Source organism: Anomaloglossus baeobatrachus, chromosome 3, assembly GCF_048569485.1.
Source record: "Anomaloglossus baeobatrachus isolate aAnoBae1 chromosome 3, aAnoBae1.hap1, whole genome shotgun sequence".
NCBI classification, from domain to species: domain Eukaryota; kingdom Metazoa; phylum Chordata; class Amphibia; order Anura; family Aromobatidae; genus Anomaloglossus; species Anomaloglossus baeobatrachus.
In genome coordinates, this window is record NC_134355.1 from 274,225,354 (window position 1) to 274,249,243 (window position 23,890).

Consider the following 23,890-nt stretch of genomic DNA (forward strand, 5'->3'; position numbering starts at 1 on the left):
TTGATACTCCAGTAACGTTGCAGCTCTGAAATATGGCCAGACTGGTGGCAAATGGCTTCTTGGCAGCTTCACGCTTTATTTTCCTGAATTCATGGGCAGTTTTTGCGCCTTTTTTGCCCAACACGCTTCTTGCAACCCTGTTGGCTATTTGCCATGGAATACTTGATTGTTCGGTGATCACGCTTCAAAAGTTTGGCAATTTCAAGATTGCTGCATCCCTCTGCAAGACATCTCACAATTTTGGACTTTTCAGAGCCCGTCAAATTTCTCTTCTGACCCATTTAGCCAAAGGAAAGGAAGTTGCCTAATAATTAAGCACACCTTATATAGGGTGTTGTCGTCATTCCCCACATCCCTCCTCATTACAGAGATGCACATCACCTGATTTACTTAATTAGTAGTTGGCTCTCAAGCCTATACAGCTTGGAGTAGGACAGCATGTATAAAAAATTATCATGTGGTCAAAATACTAATTTGCCTAATAATTCTGCACACAGTGTATTAAATGTATTCAGAATACAAGCTGGAAATATCATTATAAAACTAAACAACTAAGAACAGTGATACAAAATCTGTAGCAAAATGTTACCTACGATAGCATTTTACATGGCTCCAAGCATTAGGATTTTAGTTTTATTCAAAAAGTTTTTTTTCCTTTTACAGTGCCTACAAGTAGTATTCAACCCCCTGCAAATTTAGCAGGTTTGATAAGATGCAAATAAGTTAGAGCCTGCAAACTTCAAACAAGAGCAGGATTTATGAACAGATGCATAAATCTTACAAACCAACAAGTTATGTTGCTCAGTTAAATTTTAATAAATTTTCAACATAAAAGTGTGGGTCAATTATTATTCAACCCCTAGGTTTAATATTTTGTGGAATAACCCTTGTTTGCAATTACAGCTAATAATAGTCTTTTATAAGACCTGATCAGGCCGGCACAGGTCTCTGGAGTTATCTTGGCCCACTCCTCCATGCAGATCTTCTCCAAGTTATCTAGGTTCTTTGGGTGTCTCATGTGGACTTTAATCTTGAGCTCCTTCCACAAGTTTTCAATTGGGTTAAGGTCAGGAGACTGACTAGGCCACTGCAACACCTTGATTTTTTCCCTCTTGAACCAGGCCTTGGTTTTCTTGGCTGTGTGCTTTGGGTCGTTGTCTTGTTGGAAGATGAAATGACGACCCATCTTAAGATCCTTGATGGAGGAGTGGAGGTTCTTGGCCAAAATCTCCAGGTAGGCCGTGCTATCCATCTTCCCATGGATGCGGACCAGATGGCCAGGCCCCTTGGCTGAGAAACAGCCCCACAGCATGATGCTGCCACCACCATGCTTGACTGTAGGGATGGTATTCTTGGGGTCGTATGCAGTGTCATCCAGTCTCCAAACGTCACGTGTGTGGTTGGCACCAAAGATCTCGATCTTGGTCTCATCAGACCAGAGAACCTTGAACCAGTCTGTCTCAGAGTCCTCCAAGTGATCATGAGCAAACTGTAGATGAGCCTTGACATGACGCTTTGAAAGTAAAGGTACCTTACGGGCTCGTCTGGAACGGAGACCATTGCGGTGGAGTACGTTACTTATGGTATTGACTGAAACCAATGTCCCCACTGCCATGAGATCTTCCCGGAGCTCCTTCCTTGTTGTCCTTGGGTTAGCCTTGACTCTTCGGACAAGCCTGGCCTCGGCACGGGTGGAAACTTTCAAAGGCTGTCCAGGCCGTGGAAGGCTAACAGTAGTTCCATAAGCCTTCCACTTCCGGATAATGCTCCCAACAGTGGAGACAGGTAGTGTTACGGTTGCTGCGAGCACTGGAGACTAAGTCCAGATTTCTTGCTACTGCACATGTGCGAGCGCTGGAGACTAAGTCCAGATTTCTTGCTACTGCACATGTGCGAGCGCTGGAGACTAAGTCCAGATTTCTTGCTACTGCACATGTGCGAGCGCTGGAGACTAAGTCCAGATTTCTTGCTACTGCACATGTGCGAGCGCTGGAGACTAAGTCCAGATTTCTTGCTACTGCACATGTGCGAGCGCCGGAGACTAAGTCCAATCTTGGAGCCATTGCACATGTGCGGGTGACATCATCGCTGACACGAGGTCACATGTCTCTGACACCTTCTATGCCGATTGGTCGCTGGTCATGTGCTTGTGACGTCTTGCTCGGTGATAGGCCAGCATGACGTCACTCCTGTCGTTCTGGAAGCGGATTGGCTCTGGTGTCCTCCATCTTGGATGAGGCACAGAGTCTATATAAGACCCTGACACACGCCGCATGGTGCTCAGTCCTCTTGGTTCATGCATATGAGTAGACGCTCTGTGCGCGTTCCTCTAGGCATTCCTCTGTCTATGCTAGGTGAGCGCTACCGGCAGGGTAGCGTTCTTATACCTTACAGCTTCGGCTGCTGTCCGTATCCTTACCTCTTAGGGGAGCGGACATAGGCAGGTGCCTGAGGCACATGGTCTGGCTGGGCCTTGTGATTGTACTCGTAGGTGGACGTTGCCGCTAGGGTAACGTTCCTTATACTGCGTCTGGCAGTTGTTCGTATCCTCGCACACTAGGGGAGCGAACAGAGGTAGGAGCTTTGTGCGGCTTACGCTGCTGTTCGTCTCTTTTGCACCACTAGAAGAGCGGACCTAGGCAGGTGCCATATCTAGTGGTTCGTATCCTCGCACACTAGGGGAGCGAACGCAGGTAGGAGCTTTGTGCGGCTTACGCTGCTGTTCGTCTCTTTTGCACCACTAGAAGAGCGGACCTAGGTAGGTGCCATTTCGCACACATTGCCTTTGTCTCTGTGATTATTAACAGAGATCATTCCACACACCCTCCAAGTAAGGGAGGAATTGCTTTACTTTCTTATTATATCCTTCTGTGAGTTAACAGAGGTATTGCACTCTGCCATAGTCTGCAGCAAAGTCTTTGCACGGTGGACCCTGACTGTCTGATACTCCTTTCGGTTATTATCAGACAGCCCCCCGTAACATTAGGACTGAGCCAAGGGTCTGGCAGTTATGGCAGAATATCAGCAGTTACACCGTTACATACAAGTACTTGAGTCACGGCTCAAGAGTATAGAGGATAAACCTCAGACCATGGTGACATCTGCACATGATCCTCGACTTGCTCTACCAAACAGATATTCTGGCGATGCCAGATCATGTCGTGGTTTCATTAGTCAGTGTCAGATACACCTAGAGGTTAACTCTTCTCGCTTCTCTACGGAGAGGTCCAGAGTAGGCTTTATCATCTCCTTACTTCAGGACAAAGCCTTAGAATGGGCGACTCCCCTATGGGAGCGCTCTGATGTGGTTACTCTGAGACATCAAGACTTTCTTGATGCTCTTAAGGCGGTATTCATGGGTCCGCAGGTTACCCATGATGCGGCCCTGAGACTGTTAGATCTATCTCAGGGTTCGCTATCCACTAGTTCTTATGCCATTGCTTTTAGAACTCTGGTGGCAGAACTAGGTTGGCCAGAGAAGGTGTTGATTCCTATCTTCTGGAGAGGGTTGGCTGGCTATGTCAAGGATGCCCTTGCTACTCGTGAAGTCCCTGCTTCTCTGGAGGACTTGATCACAGTAGCAACGAGGATCGATGTACGCCATAAGGAACGTAGACTCGAGGTCTCTTCCTCACGCCCTAAGCATCGGGCTATTCCAGTTGTTGAGGGTCCACTACCATCTTCCTCAGCATCTGAAACATCTCCCACTCCTATGGAGTTAGGTCATACGTTCTCCAGACTACGCAAGTCTGGTCCTCCTATATGTTACGTATGTCGTCAGGCTGGGCACTATGCCAACAAGTGTCCTAGTCGTCAGGGAAACTCCCTGGCCTAGTAACCATTAGAGGGGGGTTACTAGAGACGTCTTCTGCACCCTCTAAGTGTTGTATCCCAGGTCAGCTCTCGTTATCTGAGAATACATGGCCTATTATGGCTTTTGTGGATTCCGGAGCTGACGGGATTTTTGTGTCCTCAGGATTTGTAAAGGGACACAATATTCCCTCTATCATGTTAGAGGCGCCTATTCCTGTCCGTGTTGTTAATGGAACTATGTTGTCTGACTCCATTACATTGAGGACAGTTCCCTTGCGCCTTTCCCTGTCTCAGGGTCACATAGAGGAGATTTCTTTTCTTGTTTTGCCTGAGGGTATAGACGACGTCCTTCTGGGTCTTCCATGGCTTCGGACTCATGCTCCTCACATTGACTGGGAGTCTGACAGCATTATTAGTTGGGGTTCGAAATGTCAGTCCCGATGTCTTCCCTTACCACCTAAGGTCGTTGCAGTTGCATCAACTGATCTCTCTCCCATACCTACACCCTATTTGGATTTCGCTGACGTGTTCTCCAAACAGGGTGCTGAGGTTCTTCCACCCCATAGGCCGTATGACTGTGCCATAGACCTTATCCCAGGTTCGGTTCCACCTAAAGGCAGGGTTTACCCCCTGTCGATACCTGAGTCGGAGGCCATGTCGACCTATATAAGAGAGAGCTTAGAGAAGGGGTTCATTCGTAAGTCTGTCTCTCCCGCGGGAGCTGGGTTTTTCTTTGTTCGGAAGAAAGAGGGTGATTTGCGTCCCTGCATAGATTACAGGGGTCTCAACGCAATCACAATAAAGAACAAATACCCATTACCTTTAATTTCGGAGCTCTTTGACAGACTGAGAGGAGCTCAAGTTTTTACGAAGTTGGATCTGCGGGGTGCGTATAACTTGGTACGAATTCGAAAGGGTGACGAATGGAAGACCGCTTTTAACACCCGAGACGGTCACTATGAATACCTCGTCATGCCTTTTGGGTTATGTAATGCACCCGCAGTATTTCAGGACTTCGTAAATGATGTGTTCAGGGATTTACTGTTATCCTCAGTAGTGGTGTATCTGGACGACATCCTGATTTTTTCTCCTGATCTAGAGACTCATCGTCAGGATGTCGTTCGTGTCCTTTCCCGTTTAAGGGAGCACTCATTGTTTGCTAAACTCGAGAAATGTGTATTCGAGCAGTCCTCATTGCCTTTTTTGGGTTACATTATCTCACAAGAGGGTCTGGCTATGGATCCTGCGAAGCTCTCTGCTGTCCTGCAATGGTCCGAACCTCATTCCTTGAAGGCGGTGCAACGCTTCTTAGGATTTATAAATTATTACAGGCAGTTCATACCCCATTTTTCTACTTTGGTGGCCCCTTTGGTGGCCTTGACTAAGAAAGGTGCTAATCCCAAAGCCTGGTCTACTGAGACATCTCAGGCTTTTGAGGCAGTAAAAAGACACTTTTCAACTGCTCCCGTTCTTCAAAGACCCGATGAGAGTAAGCCCTTCCTCTTAGAGGTTGATGCCTCTTCAGTGGGTGCTGGTGCGGTCTTGTATCAAAAGAACGGTGCAGGTAGAAAAAGGCCGTGTTTCTTCTTTGCTAAAACCTTTTCACCGGCAGAGAGAAACTATACCATTGGGGATAGGCAACTGCTCGCCTTGAGATTAGCCTTGGAGGAGTGGCGTCACTTGCTGGAAGGAGCGAAACATCCTTTCCAGGTCTATACAGACCATAAGAATCTGACGTACTTACAAACCGCTCAGCGTCTGAATCCTCGCCAAGCCCGCTGGTCCTTGTTTTTCTCCCGCTTTCACTTCTCCATCAACTATCTGTCTGGGAGTAAGAATAACAAGGCAGACGCCCTGTCTCGCTCTATGCTTTCTACCCAGGAAGAGATTGACGAACCTCGTCTTATCCTTCCCTCCAGGGTTTTTCATACGCTCTCCCCTGTGACGTTAGACCAAATCCCACCGGGCAAGACATTTGTTCCGCCTGATCGACAGAATGATATACTGTCATGGGCCCACACCTCAAAGGTGGGTGGGCATTTTGGTATTAGGCGGACACGAGAGTTACTGGAGAGGTGGTATTGGTGGCCACACTTAGCCAGCCACGTCAAGAGATATGTCGGTTCCTGCTACTCGTGTGCTCGCAACCGTCCATTACGGCAGAGACCGGCTGGGCTCTTGCATCCTTTACCAGTGCCAGATAGACCATGGGAGGTGGTAGGCATGGACTTTGTGGGTGATCTTCCATGTTCACAGGGACATAGATTTGTGTGGGTCATTACGGACCATTTCTCCCGGATGGTTCATCTCGTACCGTTATCGAGAATCCCATCTTCCAGGGTACTAGCCAAACTATTCCTCAAGCATGTCTTTAGGCTTCACGGGATGCCAGATCGTATCATTTGTGATAGAGGCCCGCAATTTACTTCCCGTTTCTGGCGAGATCTTTGTAGCCTTCTGCAAATTGAGTTGAATCTCTCTTCGGCATACCATCCGGAGACTAATGGTTTGGTTGAACGTACCAATCAATCTATGATTATATACCTTCGACACTTTGTTGCTGAGAACCACGATAACTGGTCCTCCCTCCTACCCTGGGCAGAATTTGCCCTTAACAATTCGCTGGCTGAGGCCACTGGGCAGACACCGTTCGTACTCAATAATGGGCAACACCCTAGGGTACCGGTACCGTTTCCCGCTGCTGCACCCCCTCCTCTTGTGGCCGACTGGGCAACTAATGCCAGAGAGGTTTGGGATCGGACTCAAGAGTCGATCCAAGCAGCTAAGGACCGTATGAAGACGGTGTCCGATCGGTTTCGTCGCCCGGCTCCTGTCTTTTCTCCAGGGGACTTTGTGTGGCTCTCTGCAAAACACGTGAGACTTAGAGTGAGCTCTGTCAAATTTGCTCCTCGCTTCCTGGGTCCTTATGAGGTTCTTCGACAGGTAAATCCTGTAGTCTATCAATTGAAGTTACCTGTCCATCTTAGGGTTCATGACAAATTCCATGTCTCACTGCTAAAGCCGGCTATTTTACCTCACGCTCGTGAAGTGCACTCTCCTGCCTCTGATTCCTCTCGCTCTAGCTATGAGGTACGAGCCATAGTTGGTTCTAAGATGGTTAGAGGGCGCAGGTTCTTCTTGATAGATTGGGAGGGCTATGGCCCGGAACATCGCTCTTGGGAGCCTGAGGAGGCTGTCCATGCTCCCGACTTAGTTGCCGATTATCTGCGTCGCCGGGAGGGGGGCCCTTGAGGGGGAGGTACTGTTACGGTTGCTGCGAGCACTGGAGACTATGTCCAGATTTCTTGCTACTGCACATGTGCGAGCGCTGGAGACTAAGTCCAGATTTCTTGCTACTGCACATGTGCGAGCGCTGGAGACTAAGTCCAGATTTCTTGCTACTGCACATGTGCGAGCGCTGGAGACTAAGTCCAGATTTCTTGCTACTGCACATGTGCGAGCGCCGGAGACTAAGTCCAATCTTGGAGCCATTGCACATGTGCGGGTGACATCATCGCTGACACGAGGTCACATGTCTCTGACACCTTCTATGCCGATTGGTCGCTGGTCATGTGCTTGTGACGTCTTGCTCGGTGATAGGCCAGCATGACGTCACTCCTGTCGTTCTGGAAGCGGATTGGCTCTGGTGTCCTCCATCTTGGATGAGGCACAGAGTCTATATAAGACCCTGACACACGCCGCATGGTGCTCAGTCCTCTTGGTTCATGCATATGAGTAGACGCTCTGTGCGCGTTCCTCTAGGCATTCCTCTGTCTATGCTAGGTGAGCGCTACCGGCAGGGTAGCGTTCTTATACCTTACAGCTTCGGCTGCTGTCCGTATCCTTACCTCTTAGGGGAGCGGACATAGGCAGGTGCCTGAGGCACATGGTCTGGCTGGGCCTTGTGATTGTACTCGTAGGTGGACGTTGCCGCTAGGGTAACGTTCCTTATACTGCGTCTGGCAGTTGTTCGTATCCTCGCACACTAGGGGAGCGAACAGAGGTAGGAGCTTTGTGCGGCTTACGCTGCTGTTCGTCTCTTTTGCACCACTAGAAGAGCGGACCTAGGCAGGTGCCATATCTAGTGGTTCGTATCCTCGCACACTAGGGGAGCGAACGCAGGTAGGAGCTTTGTGCGGCTTACGCTGCTGTTCGTCTCTTTTGCACCACTAGAAGAGCGGACCTAGGTAGGTGCCATTTCGCACACATTGCCTTTGTCTCTGTGATTATTAACAGAGATCATTCCACACACCCTCCAAGTAAGGGAGGAATTGCTTTACTTTCTTATTATATCCTTCTGTGAGTTAACAGAGGTATTGCACTCTGCCATAGTCTGCAGCAAAGTCTTTGCACGGTGGACCCTGACTGTCTGATACTCCTTTCGGTTATTATCAGACAGCCCCCCGTAACAGGTAGGCCCAACTCCTTGGAAAGGGTTTTGTACCCCTTGCCAGCCTTGTGACCCTCCACGATCTTGTCTCTGATGGCCTTGGAATGCTCCTTTGTCTTTCCCATGTTGACCAAGTATGAGTGCTGTCCACAAGTTTGGGGAGGGTCTTAATTAGTCAGAAAAGGCTGGAAAAAGAGATAATTAATCCAAACATGTGAAGCTCATTGTTCTTTGTGCCTGAAATACTTCTTAATACTTTAGGGGAACCAAACAGAATTCTTGTGGTTTGAGGGGTTGAATAATAAATGACCCTCTGAATAAACTTTTCACAATTTAAAAAAAAAAAAAAAAGAAATAACATTCTTTTTTGCTGCAGTGCATTTCACACTTCCAGGCTGATCTACAGTCCAAATGTCACAATGCCAAGTTAATTCCGAATGTGTAAACCTGCTAAATCTGCAGGGGGTTGAATACTACTTGTAGGCACTGTATATTAAAATCTTCTTTTTTTTTTCTTATGTAATAGTTGATAGCAGCTTTGCACATATTTCTGAATATTCCCATACTGTGAGGAGCACTGGTCTTCATTCATACAGCACAATACTAAAAAAAAACATGGCAGCTGATTTCTGAAATTCAGAGATTATTTTATTAGGGCATATTCATCATATTTGTAGATAGAAAGTGAAGATTGCCTGTGAGGGCAAATTGATGCTGCCCAAACCAAGAGTATGAATCATAACCTGGCTATATGATTGCAGTCAGATATACAGTCATATGAAAAAGTTTGGGCACCCCTATTAATGTTAACCTTTTTTCTTTATAGCAATTTGGGTTTTTGCAACAGCTATTTCAGTTTCATATATCTAATAACTGATGGACTCAGTGTAATATTTCTGGATTGAAATGAGGTTTATTGTACTAACAGAAAATGTGCAATCCGCATTTAAACAAAATTTGACCGGTGCAAAGGTATGGGCACACTTATCAATTTCTTGTTTTGAACACTCCTAACTACTTTTTACTGACTTACTAAAGCACTAAATTTGGTTTTGTAACCTCATTGAGGTTTGAACTTCATAGGCAGGTGCATCCAATCACGAGAAAAGGTATTTAAGGTGGCCCCTTGCAAGTTCTCCTATTTGAATCTCCTATGAAGAGTGGCATCATGGGCTTTCCAAAACAACTCTCAAATGATCTGAAAACTAAGATTATTCAACATAGTTGTTCAGGGGAAGGATACAAAAAGTTATCTCAGAGATTTAAACTGTCAGTTTCCACTGTGAGGAACATAGTAAGGAAATGGAAGAACACAGGTACAGTTCTTGTTAAGCCCAGAAGTGGCAGGCCAAAAAAAATCAGAAAGGCAGAGAAGAAGAATGGTGAGGACAGTCAAGGACAATCCACAGACCACCTCCAAAGACCTGCAGCATCATCTTGCTGCAGATGGTGTCAATGTGCATCGGTCAACAATACAGCGCACATTGCACAAGGAGAAGCTGTATGGGAGAGTGATGCGAAAGAAGCCATTTCTGCAAGCATCGAAAGAAGCCATTTCTGCAAGCACGCTACAAACAGAGTCGCCTGAGGTATGCAAAAGCACATTTGGACAAGCCAGTTACATTTTGGAAGAAGGTCCTGTGGACTGATGAAACAAAGATTGAGTTGTTTGGTCATACAAAAAGGCGTTATGAATGGAGGCAAAAAAACACAGCATTCCAAGAAAAGCACTTGCTACCCACAGTAAAATTTGGTGGAGGTTCCTTCATGCTTTGGGACTGTGTGGCCAATGCCGGCACCGGGAATCTTGTTAAAGTTGAGGGTCGCATGGATTCAACTCAGTATCAGCAGATTCTTGACAATAATGTGCAAGAATCAGTGACGAAGTTGAAGTTACGCAGGGGATGGATATTTCAGCAAGACAATGATCCAAAACACCTCTCCAAATTCATTCATTCATTCTGCATTCATGCAGTGGAACAATTACAATGTTCTGGAATGGTAATCCCAGTCCCCAGACCTGAATATCATTGAACATCTGTGGGATGATTTGAAGCGTGCTGTCCATGCTCGGCTACCATCAAACTTAACTGGAATTGTTTTGTAAACAGGAATGGTCAAATATACCTTCATGCAGGATCCAGGAACTCATTAAAAGCTACAGGAAGCAACTAGAGGCTATTTTTTTTAGCAAAAGGAGGTTCTACAAAATATTAATGTCACTTTTATGTTGAGGTGCACATACTTTCGCACCGGTCAAATTTTGTTTAAATGCGGATTGCACATTTTCTGTTAGTACAATAAACCTCATTTAAATCCAGAAATATTACTGAGTCCATCAGTTATTAGATATATGAAACTGAAATAGCTGTTGCAAAAACCCAAATTGTTATAAAGAAAAAAGGTTAACATTAATAAGGGTACCCAAACTTTTTCATATGACTGTATTTTTTGCCTAAAAGCTCCATTGTTGCATAGAAAATATACTTTAAAGATCTGGCCTGGGCCAACAGCTGAGACAAGTCTATCCAGACTCTATCCAGCAGTCTCTTCCCGGTGCTGCTATAGGTTACAGATCTCTCTTTATGGGAGAAACTTGTAAATCATCTAGAATGGCACTGGGATAAGCTGTCCAGCGGCGGCACGGAAACTAGACTCATCTCTAGCAATTGTCAACACACTATACCTGAATGCAGTAATGTAACCACGCTCTTGTTTGGGTTGCCCTTGGTTTGGGCAGCATGAATCCAGTGATCGGTTCCCTTTAAAATGACAATATGTATTGTCATTTATCTTCACTTTTACTAGTGCTTTAAGTCTGAAAATATGCATGCTGTAAAAGTGACATATATTTTTTTATGTTTTCTTTCAGTAGTGAACAGAGACCGCATATACAGCAGATGAGACAGTCTGCTGACCTTACTTCACAGCCTGTGGATCTACTGACCACATTCTCACCATCCGTAGTTCCTGGCTTGAATGATCATGGTCTACTAAGGCAAGAGAGCAGTGTTAAACCAAAAAAGAAGAAATCCTTGAAACAAGGCACCTCGGTTGGAAAAACAAACATTGCATTTCAGCCGGATGAATAATATGCATAATGACCAAATGAGATAGCGAGTATAGTAGACCCTTTCCAGTTTGTTTAATATAGGAAAGTCTACAAGGAAAGAAATGTTGGAATGTTAAGATCATATTTTTTATAATAAATCTGTACTGAATATTCCTACACCGTGAAAGCAATCCTTAAAATATTATTTTGGACATGGTGCTATTAGTTTTAACAGCACCAGAGACTGATCTTTGGTTTTTCTTTTTGCAACAAACACACATTTCTGTATCTTTAAAAAACTTTTTAGGACACCATTGACTGCTGTTGACTGATGAAAGAGTTTACTTGTTATATTAAGTATCAAAATGACTGAGCAAACATGTTGAGAAGGATAATCGAGAACCAACCTAATGTATTTTTCAGATATATCAGTAGTTAGTAGTTAATCTGCCCTCTTAAGATTCTTTTTTTTTTTTTTAACCATTGTCGCCTATATATTAGGTTGCAAAAAACTAATTTAATTTATTATTTAGAGTGCCTAAATGAGTCACGTAAACCAAGTTACTATAATATTCTGAAATCTCCAGAATGCAATCATTTGTCACCCTTGCATCTGCTGATCTAAATGCTACATAGCCCACAACTTCCAACTTTTAAGCACAGACCATAAACTGAATGAAAAATATTTATCTCTCACAAAAATTAAGGAGGTAGAAAGGAAAGTTGTATATATTTTTTTCCTAAAAAGTTGAATAATTTATATAAATGTATGATATAATTAAATTGCAAAATGTGTAACTTGCAAGAGCATTCTTCTAGCTACTACTTCTAATTTTTTATGTATCAGAAAGTATAATTTGGTATAAGGCACTCTCCTACTATCTCATTATTTTTCTTCCAACATTGAAGTTTATAATTGTAGTTTTATGCTGTAGACGTGTCAAGTGTTGGATCAATGTAATCAACTATCTATCCTATCTATCTCTATCTATCTATCTATCCTTCTAACTATCGATCTATCTATCATATCTTAGAAAATATATTTAGGGAGTTACTTGTTAAAAGCAATTGTAAATTGTATTGACGTTCTATCACTGAAATTAACAAATATGCACTTTATATTAGAGTTAATTTATGTAATTTATATATTTTTTACCAATTTGATGAAGAATTGTTTTTAATGAAGGAATATGCTGATGTGAAACCCCACAATAATTTTGTACTTTAATAAATATGTTTAAATATACAATGTTTGTATGCTTTTACAAATTGTGTGTTGTGGAAAATTGAAAACTTAACCTTTGGGTCTCTTGGGAGGATGTCAACAGGATTAAAATTAGATAATCCTACATTTGCCACATGACACAACACAAGCCCATTGATAAAAAGAAAGAAGTGAGACTAGCAGCATTTGGGCATTGAAGTATGAAAAATTCCCCAAGCGCAAACCACAATAATCCTTGCACATGTTCCTACGTTGCTTAACAAACTGGTTAAAAGAAATATGAAAAGAAAAAAGTAGGTTGGAAAAATTATATAGTGCCAGCATGAAAAAAAAATACATTTTTTAAATGCATATAATAGATAGTGGAATTAACAATACATATGGTTCTTAGTTTGTAGTAAATACTTGAATCTAATTATTGCATGTTTTATTATTGAATCAGTTGACTTTAGTTTCTGACCATGATCAACAGAATATTAGCTTTAAGATCAAATTAAAGAAAATTTCTAGAAATTTCTAAGAAAAATCCACTCACAATTATGAAAGGGATTTTAATATCTGCACATTTGAGCTACAATCTGACAAGTACGGTGACATTACAAGTCTTATTAATTTGCACTGGCCCACTGGTCTTGTGCTTCTCTTGTTGCTCCTATTCTGTATTGAGCATCATGGCCACAGGTGTGGAATCTTTATAGAATGAATATATATATATATATATATATATATATATATATAAAAATAATTAAAAAATCGCCAGGTTGGAAAGGGGATAAACTTCGATTGCTATTTCTCGGCCCAAGCCTACTATTTACATAAAATATTATCTTCAGGGTTTATATATATTACATATATATATATATATATATATATATATATATATATATTACATAAAATATTACATAAAATATTATCTTCAGGGTTTATATATTTTTTTATATATATATATATATATATATATATATATATGTGTATATATATATATAGATATATATGTATATATATAGATATATATATATAAAGTCATGACAACAGTTGAAATCTATCAGTAATTGGAAAGCAATCCTGCCACTTATTGAAAAAAATTTATCAGCTGGTTTAACTGATGGCCTATAAAAAGGTTTCTCATTACAAAGATGCCACACAAGAAACATTTCATGGTGGGTAAAACCAGTGATCTGTCTCAAGGTCTTTACAATGTTACTGTTGCAAAACATACTGATGTCATTGCTTACATACTTTCTAAACTACTGAAGGTTCCAGTGAGCACTGAGGGGCTCATAATCTGGAAGTGGAAAAAACATAGTATCACCATGAACCGGCCACAACCAGGCGCTCCCAGCAAAATTCCCCAAAAAGGGGAAAAAAAACAAGTAGCACTCGCCGTCCTAGATTCAGTTTATTAAAGCTTAAAACATCAAGTGTTTTTAGGACGATGGCCATTTTACTTGTGCAGACACTTCCAACGGGCCCCAGTACAACAAGACGTCAAACGACTTCCTCTTGGGTAGTTCCACCCATACGTCAAGGTAACGTTAAACGTGTCTCTCCTTTTCCAGTCCTAATAGAGTTAAAATGCTCTCTGAATCTCACAAACGATTGTCGAAGTGTGTTAGCCCTATTGTGCACAAAAAGATCTTTCAAATGATTGTATCTTTTATATGTAAACTAAAGATTTTCTTAATGCTATTTCACGTAAATCCTCATCTCAATAAGGTAGCAGTTCTTATGTAGAGAAGATAGTATTAAGGAATCCATGGGGCCATATTTAAAATTGATGATAAATCTTTTATTATGTTTCTGTTGAGAGTTATTATTTTTTAAATATTGTTTATAATATTTGGATCTAACTTTAGAAAGAGCTTCATCTAGAAGGGGTGAAGGATAACCTCTGTTGAAAATCCTTTTTTTTTTTTCATTTCATTGGCTTGTTCTTCAAAACGATCTAAATTAGTGTGTATTTATCTTAATTGTAAAAACTGGCTATAAGGTAGTGCCTTTTTGGTATGAAATGAGTGAGCACTATTAAAGTGTAGGACACTGTTGGTGAAAGTAAGCACTCTGTGACTCTCTGTACATATTTGCCCATTAATAATAAAAACCTTTACGTCAAGAAATTCAAGTACCTCTGAAAATAGATGTGAGAAACATATTCATATTATTCACTTCATTAAGATATGTAACAAAAGCTTAAATTTGCAGCTTTGTCCTAGACCATATAATAAAAATATCATACACATACCTTACAATTTTTTTTTAATACATTTAGTAAATGAGTTCAAGATGGAAAGAAAACAAAATTATCTTCAAGGACTGACAGGAATAGATTAGTGGACGAACAAGCGGGGAGGATACCCATTGCAGTGCCCGTTTCTTGCCAATACCATTTGTCATTACATTTAAAAGCATGGTGAGTCAGGACAAATTCTTATGCTTCACATACAAAATCATTATGTTTTTGTATTGGAAGAATACAAAATGAAGTCCATCCCATCCATTCAAAAAGTGGAAAAAGGTGGATGTCCAGGCAAAATATTGGAGTCAACAAGTCAGCTCATCACAAGATCTATCAGTTCTGGTGTGGCACATGGCAGTGGATGTGTCTCATATGCTTTGAAATAGTGAGATCATAGACATCCATGCAAGCACCATTTGATGCACATTACACAAGTCTGGAATGATGGCCCGAAAAAGATAACAAAGCCTCGACTTCAATATGGTCATAAGAAGCATCAGCTGTCACGTTTGCAAAAAAGTACGAAAAGTGGACAGTAGAAGACTGAACGGGTGATTTGGAGCAATGTGACAAAAGTCAATAGACTGGGCTCTAATGAGGGCAAATGTATCTGGAAGAAACAATGGAAAAAGGGGCTAACAGATTGAGAAATATAAGGAACTGTCAAATTCGATGGAGGAAGCCTGATGATATGGGGCTGTTTCACAGCCAAAGGCGTTGGATACTTGACCAGGATCGATGATGGTCACAATGCTGAGCTACATATGAGTATCCTACAAGACAAGTTGCTTCATATACTTGAGCTCTATGAGGATGAAAAGGACGAAATAGTGTTCAAGCAGAATAATGATCCAAAGCATACATTGAGATGGGTAAAGAAATGGTTTAATAACAATGAAATAGAGGTGCTAAATTGGCCCCCACAGAACCCGGGTCTCAACCCAATTGAACACTTGCGGGTAGAGTTGAAGAAAAAGCTGTATACATACCCAAGTGAGTCAACCAGTATGTACCAATGTCGGAAACGAATGGGGACCTGGGATCATATTTCGGTCAAGACATGCTTGAATATGATCGAGTAATTGCCCAGATGCATTCAGACAGTGTTGAATGCCAAAGGTGGATTTTAAAAATACTAACAAAATAATAAAAATATTACTTTTGATTTTTAAGACAAAACAGTAACAATGCAGTAACAAGAGAAAAATCTGTATAACTAGTCATATGCTAAATATATTTCTGTATGAGAAAGCCAAGATGATTGTTTATAAAAGGAAGGTGGTTTCATGCTCAAACCACTATGCAGCCTGAAATTCAAAAGTTTAAAACATTGTTTCTCTTTTGCTCCTCATTTTATATATACAGTGGGTGAAATAAGTATTGAACATGTCACCAATTTTCTAAGTAAATATATATTGCTTTACATTGCTCTGTGATTTCAAATTTGTTTTGCTTTCTGTCGATTCAGCAAGGCATGACATTTTCCTTGCTACAGGTTAGTTCACCTCAGGTGGAGCCTGTTTGTAACCACTCCCATCTACTTTAAATATTCACATGATCTATCACCTGATGCCGGTAATAGAATCTCATTCTGTTCTTACCACCATGGAGGGAGGAAGTTCTCTTGGAGCTGTTGGTGGGTGTTATGCTGCTGGAGCTTAGCTGTTACAGTGCTACATTTTGGAGCCTAGTTAGTTGCAGCTTTGGTGTGTGGCTGCAGCAGTGAAGTTTGTTTGTGCCCCCTTTTTGTCTTCCTTGACCTGTATATTATCCAGAGTGAGTAGAGAAACCGTAAGGGACTAGGCACATGATGGCGATGAGGGGAAGGGACTCATATAGGGACGTTAGGGGAGCTCAGGGACCAGACATAGGTTAGTGTCAGGAGGTGGCCCATTCCTGCACAGTTTCATCTTGCTTTTCCCTTCCTTTAATATACCCATTGATCCCTGTGTATGTTGCTGTGTGCCAGACACTCATTGGTCTGTGCACATCTGTCATGTTGTTGTTGGACACTTGCAAGTCCGAGCATGACAGATTTAGAATGCAAAAATTTCTTAATATGTTGGACCACCCTTTAAGAACTTTCTGGATAAGGAGAAGTGTTGTGTATTTTATAATAAAGTGAATTACATAAGTTCTTGGGGTGTAAAATTAGATATTTAGGAAGGAAATTTCAAGTATTAGACCACCACTTTAACAGGGTGCTTTGCATACTATACTCTTTTATTAGAGAGAGGGGGAGCCAGCCTTGGCTATGAATGACATGCAACAACCAAAAAGTAAAGAATTCACAAATTCATTCCTACTGTACTATAATGCAAAATGAGGTTTTTAGCAAACAATTCATCAATAATTTGAGCTGCCACGTCATGGCAAATCTCAATAGGGGGGTCCTACTTTATACTATATAATTTACCATTGTGCCATACGGCCTCCTAAATATTTTAATAAGCAGAACCATATAAAAGCAACACATATACCTCACCCTGTTCCACAGGCATCATTAATTAAGCGCCATTTACTTGGGCCTGCTCTGCCTTTATCTATGGCTGCTGGTAAGACACTGTGAGGGCCAGCTCTGACATTGTGCTGGTGTGTGTGGCTTTGCTGCTTATGCTGGTACCTGGACTGCCTTTATTCGCAGTTCTGTCTTTGCAACATGGGAGCAGTTCTGAGATGTCAGGTATACAGTATGTGTTGCTTTTATATGGTTCTGCTTATTAAAATATTTAGGAGGCCATATGGCACAATGGTAAATTATACAGTGTGTCCACCCATATCCTGTTCACCGCCATTAACCTGAGAATGGCGGCAGCTATAGGCATAGAAGTGGTGTCCAGGTATAGTTAAATATCCATGCGCTACGCAATGAAACCAAATATAGCGCCACCTGGTGGAAAACAACAGAGTTAGCATTTTTATCTCGAAAACGGAATGAGATAGAGAAAAAAAGTGAATTACAAAGTTGTAGGGCATCATCAATTCAATACGAATCGACACCTTGCATACAGAAATGCTATTATTAGAACATGTAAAACTCCCAAGGCTGCGGACGTGAAGCGATACCTCATGGAGACCTTCCAACAAGTCATTGGGTATGGTGGCTGCCTAGAGTGGCCTCCACGCTCACCTGACGACTTGACCCCATTGGATTTCTTTCTCTGAGGTCACATCAAACAGCAGGTGTATGCGCCCCCTCCACCAACATTGCAGGACCTACGATGACGTATTACAGATCCTTGTGCAAACGTGTCACCTACCGTATTGCACAACGTGCAGCAAGATACAGTATGCTGTCCAGAGTCCAGATGTACATTGCAGCTGACAGTGGCCACTTTGAGCATCAAAGTTAAATGAGCGCCATATGCGTGACCAGCATTCAATGTTTTGGGGGGTCATGGGTTTCATATCATAGCATTTCTGTATGCAAGGTGTTGATTCGTATTGAATTGATGATGCCCTACAAGTTTTTAATTCACTTTTTTTCTCTGTCATTCCGTTTTCGAGATAAAAATGCTAACTCCGTTGTTTTCCACCAGGTGGCGCTATAGGTGGTTTCATTGCAAAGTGCATGCATACTTTACTATACCTAGACACCATTTCTATGCCTATAGCTGCTGCCGTTCCCAAGTTAATGGTGGTGGACAGGATATGGATGGACACACCGTATAATATAGAGTAGGATCCCCTATTGAGATTTGCCGTGACGTGGCAGGGGTGGCTCAAATTATTGATCAATTGTTTGCTAAAAATCTCATTTTGCATTATAGCACAGTAGGAATGAATTTGTGAATTTTACACTTTTTATTTGTTGCATGCCATGCATAGGCAGTGCTGGCTCCCCCCTCTCTAATATATACTCTTTTATTGACAACTAATTTTGGCACTGTGCTTGCTAGATTAAGGGTGGTGTCACACACAGCGACGACGACAACGACGTCGCTGCTACGTCACCATTTTCTGTGACGTTGCAGCGACGTCGCTGTCGCTGTGTGTGACATCCAGCAACGACCTGGCCCCTGCTGTGAGGTCGCCGCTCGTTGCTGAATGTCCAGCTTCATTTTTTGGTCGTTGCATTCCCGCTGTGACGCACACATCGCTGTGTGTGACAGTGAGAGAGCGATGAAATGAAGCGAGCAGGGAGCAGGAGCCGGCTTCTGGCAGCTGCGGTAAGCTGTAACCAGGGTAAACATCTGATAACCAAGTGAAGACCTTTCCCTGGTTACCCGATATTTACCTTCGTTACCAGCGTCCGCCGCTCTCGCTGCCAGTGCCTACTCCCTGCTCTCTGCACATGTAGCTGCAGTACACATCGGGTAATTAACCCGATGTGTACTGTAGCTAGGAGTGCAGGGAGCCAGCGCTAAGCGGTGTGCGCAGCTCCCTGCTCTCTGCACATGTAGCTGCAGTACACATCGGGTAATTAACCCGATGTGTACTGTAGCTAGGAGTGCAGAGAGGCAGCGCTAAGCAGTGTGCGCGGCTCCCTGCTCTCTGCACATGTAGCACAGCAACGCGTGTCGTTATGATCGCTGCTGCTTCTGCTGTGTTTGACAGCTAAGCAGCGATCATAACAGCGACTTACAAGGTCACTGTTGCGTCACAGAAAATGGTGACGTAACAGCGACGTCGTTGTCGCTGTCGCTATGTGTGAACCCAGCTTAAGAACTAGTTTTATCTCCACATTCTATCAACATTGATCAACATTGTAAACAGCGCTTGCTATTCCAGTAGAACACAGTAGTTTTTATAGTACAATTTATTTAAACACATCATTACGAAAAAAAAAAGCTACTAAATGTAGCTTAAGGGTAAGTTTACACAGTGTGTTTTTCGCGGCGTTTTTGCGCGTTTTTCGGGTGCGTTTTTGCTCAGAAAACTGCATGACTTTGCTTCCCCAGCAAAGTCTATGAGGTTTAATTTTTGCTGTCTGCACACAGCGGTTTTTTTAGCTGCGTTTTTGTGGTGCCCACAAAAACGCAGCATGTCAATTATTTTTGCGTTTGTCACTGCGTTTTCCACCCATTGAGTTCAATGAGATGTTCAAAAATGCAATGAAAACAGCAAATTGCAAATATAGCTGCATTTTAGTGCGTTTCTATGACTAAAAACGCAGCTATAAACGCAAGGGGTGGGCAGTAAAGTGACGTGTACAGGAAGAGGATTCCTTCTGTCAGTAAACACAGAAGCGTGAATCCTCCCGGTACCGTCACCACTGCATCCACCTCCCGTCCTGTGCATGTCAGCTCCCGTGCGGCGCCATGTCTGGGCGGGAGGTGGAGGCAGCTGCGAAAACAAAAATGAACAGCAGAAAAAAAAATGTCATACTCACCTGTCTGCAGACTCCCGGTGCCATGTCCACTCCCAGCTCCTCTCCCGGTACCGGGACACCTCCGATAGCTGCAGGACCTGGCGCTGATCACCTGATGTGGTCACCTGAAGCGTCAGCTGATCGTAAGTCTCGCGGTGACGCTGGCGCCCGGCCAGTTTCACGTATCAGCTGATCCTGCCGTCAGGAGACTTCATCCCTGATTACCGGCAGCTCCTGCAGCGATCGGACAGGATCAAACTCCACTCCAGGAGCTGCCAGTAATCAGCACATAAGTGAGTATTTTTTTTTTTTTTGCACTGATGCATCATCTGATTGTATAAACAGCTTTTATACAATCTGCTGCTGTGTCATGTGGTTCACATCCTAGAACCTGACTAGAGATGAGCGAACCGGTCCCGGTTCGGCTCGAGGCGGTTCGCCGAACGGGGGGTCTGGCTCGAGTTCGGCTCGTCGAACGTTCGACGAACCGAACTCGAGCCCATAGGAAACAATGGCAGGCAATCACAAACACAGTAAAACACCTAGAAAACACCCTGAAAGGTGTCCAAAAGGTGACAAACAACTCACAACATAACACAAACACATGGGAAAGTGACAAGGACATATACTCATGTGAAAACAAAACAGCTGGACAAGGAAAAAGAGGGAGACACACAGATATATGAGTATATGCAAAGAAACATCGATTCCATTATTGTGCAACTTGAGCCCTGCTCATTTTAGGCTTCCAATCTGGATAAATTGCCTGAGCTCGCCACGTACGCCTTGAGGATCTTGTCGTGTCCTGCAGCCAGCGTTCTCTCGGAACCTGTCTTCAGTGCTGCTGGGGGTCTGCTGGCAGATAAGCACACGTGTCTGTCCACTGACAATGTGGACCTGGCTCTCAGAGGACTTTTCTTCCCCTGGGTCAGCCAGGGGAGGCGAAAGGCACGCGTATTTTTGAGAGTGCTTCATGCAAAGCATCTTTTTCTTTGTCAAAAGGGGGGCTCAACCGATGCCAGTCAAGTGGGGTGTGTGTGGCCCAGTTAGTGGCAACGAGGGAGACTGTGGTTGGAGTCCCCTCGCTGTGTCTCTAAAAGAACCAAGATGAACAAGTCATGGCTCTCAGAGGACTTTTCTTCCCCTGGGTCAGCCAGGGGACGGGAAAGGCACGCGTATTTTTGAGAGTGCTTCATGCAAAGCATCTTTTTCTTTTTCAAAAGGGGGCTCAACCGATGCCAGTCAAGTGGGGTGTGTGTGGCCCAGTTAGTGGCAACGAGGGAGACTGTGGTTGGAGTCCCCTCGCTGTGTCTCTAAAAGAACCAAGATGAACAAGTCATGGCTCTCAGAGGACTTTTCTTCCCCTGGGTCAGCCAGGGGACGGGAAAGGCACGCGTATTTTTGAGAGTGCTTCATGCAAAGCATCTTTTTCTTTTTCAAAAGGGGGCTCAACCGATGCCAGTCAAGTGGGGTGTGTGTGGCCCAGTTAGTGGCAACGAGGGAGACTGTGGTTGGAGTCCCCTCGCTGTGTCTCTAAAAGAACCAAGATGAACAAGTCATGGCTCTCAGAGGACTTTTCTTCCCCTGGGTCAGCCAGGGGACGGGAAAGGCACGCGTATTTTTGAGAGTGCTTCATGCAAAGCATCTTTTTCTTTGTCAAAAGGGGGGGTCAACCGATGCCAGTCAAGTGGGGTGTGTGTGGCCCAGTTAGTGGCAACGAGGGAGACTGTGGTTGGAGTCCCCTCGCTGTGTCTCTAAAAGAACCAAGATGAACAAGTCATGGCTCTCAGAGGACTTTTCTTCCCCTGGGTCAGCCAGGGGACGGGAAAGGCACGCGTATTTTTGAGAGTGCTTCATGCAAAGCATCTTTTTCTTTGTCAAAAGGGGGGGTCAACCGATGCCAGTCAAGTGGGGTGTGTGTGGCCCAGTTAGTGGCAACGAGGGAGACTGTGGTTGGAGTCCCCTCGCTGTGTCTCTAAAAGAACCAAGATGAACAAGTCATGGCTCTCAGAGGACTTTTCTTCCCCTGGGTCAGCCAGGGGACGGGAAAGGCACGCGTATTTTTGAGAGTGCTTCATGCAAAGCATCTTTTTCTTTTTCAAAAGGGGGCTCAACCGATGCCAGTCAAGTGGGGTGTGTGTGGCCCAGTTAGTGGCAACGAGGGAGACTGTGGTTGGAGTCCCCTCGCTGTGTCTCTAAAAGAACCAAGATGAACAAGTCATGGCTCTCAGAGGACTTTTCTTCCCCTGGGTCAGCCAGGGGACGGGAAAGGCACGCGTATTTTTGAGAGTGCTTCATGCAAAGCATCTTTTTCTTTTTCAAAAGGGGGCTCAACCGATGCCAGTCAAGTGGGGTGTGTGTGGCCCAGTTAGTGGCAACGAGGGAGACTGTGGTTGGAGTCCCCTCGCTGTGTCTCTAAAAGAACCAAGATGAACAAGTCATGGCTCTCAGAGGACTTTTCTTCCCCTGGGTCAGCCAGGGGACGGGAAAGGCACGCGTATTTTTGAGAGTGCTTCATGCAAAGCATCTTTTTCTTTGTCAAAAGGGGGGGTCAACCGATGCCAGTCAAGTGGGGTGTGTGTGGCCCAGTTAGTGTCAACGAGGGAGACTGTGGTTGGAGTCCCCTCGCTGTGTCTCTAAAAGAACCAAGATGAACAAGTCATGGCTCTCAGAGGACTTTTCTTCCCCTGGGTCAGCCAGGGGACGGGAAAGGCACGCGTATTTTTGAGAGTGCTTCATGCAAAGCATCTTTTTCTTTTTCAAAAGGGGGCTCAACCGATGCCAGTCAAGTGGGGTGTGTGTGGCCCAGTTAGTGGCAACGAGGGAGACTGTGGTTGGAGTCCCCTCGCTGTGTCTCTAAAAGAACCAAGATGAACAAGTCATGGCTCTCAGAGGACTTTTCTTCCCCTGGGTCAGCCAGGGGACGGGAAAGGCACGCGTATTTTTGAGAGTGCTTCATGCAAAGCATCTTTTTCTTTTTCAAAAGGGGGCTCAACCGATGCCAGTCAAGTGGGGTGTGTGTGGCCCAGTTAGTGGCAACGAGGGAGACTGTGGTTGGAGTCCCCTCGCTGTGTCTCTAAAAGAACCAAGATGAACAAGTCATGGCTCTCAGAGGACTTTTCTTCCCCTGGGTCAGCCAGGGGACGGGAAAGGCACGCGTATTTTTGAGAGTGCTTCATGCAAAGCATCTTTTTCTTTTTCAAAAGGGGGCTCAACCGATGCCAGTCAAGTGGGGTGTGTGTGGCCCAGTTAGTGGCAACGAGGGAGACTGTGGTTGGAGTCCCCTCGCTGTGTCTCTAAAAGAACCAAGATGAACAAGTCATGGCTCTCAGAGGACTTTTCTTCCCCTGGGTCAGCCAGGGGACGGGAAAGGCACGCGTATTTTTGAGAGTGCTTCATGCAAAGCATCTTTTTCTTTGTCAAAAGGGGGGGTCAACCGATGCCAGTCAAGTGGGGTGTGTGTGGCCCAGTTAGTGGCAACGAGGGAGACTGTGGTTGGAGTCCCCTCGCTGTGTCTCTAAAAGAACCAAGATGAACAAGTCATGGCTCTCAGAGGACTTTTCTTCCCCTGGGTCAGCCAGGGGACGGGAAAGGCACGCGTATTTTTGAGAGTGCTTCATGCAAAGCATCTTTTTCTTTTTCAAAAGGGGGCTCAACCGATGCCAGTCAAGTGGGGTGTGTGTGGCCCAGTTAGTGGCAACGAGGGAGACTGTGGTTGGAGTCCCCTCGCTGTGTCTCTAAAAGAACCAAGATGAACAAGTCATGGCTCTCAGAGGACTTTTCTTCCCCTGGGTCAGCCAGGGGACGGGAAAGGCACGCGTATTTTTGAGAGTGCTTCATGCAAAGCATCTTTTTCTTTTTCA

At 44.1% G+C, this 23,890-nt stretch overlaps 1 protein-coding gene across 2 annotated transcripts in view; it reads left to right on the forward strand.

The window, feature by feature from the left end:
- AHI1 (Abelson helper integration site 1) overlaps window positions 1–12,460 on the forward strand; it is a 351,645-nt gene extending 339,185 nt beyond the window's left edge. For both annotated transcript variants that reach the window (XM_075339856.1, XM_075339857.1), the window contains one exon: window positions 11,076–12,460. In XM_075339856.1, the coding sequence (XP_075195971.1) occupies window positions 11,076–11,295 (220 nt within the window). In that variant the 3' untranslated portion in view covers window positions 11,296–12,460. The remainder of the gene's footprint in view (window positions 1–11,075) is intronic.
- Window positions 12,461–23,890: the final 11,430 nt, after the last annotated feature.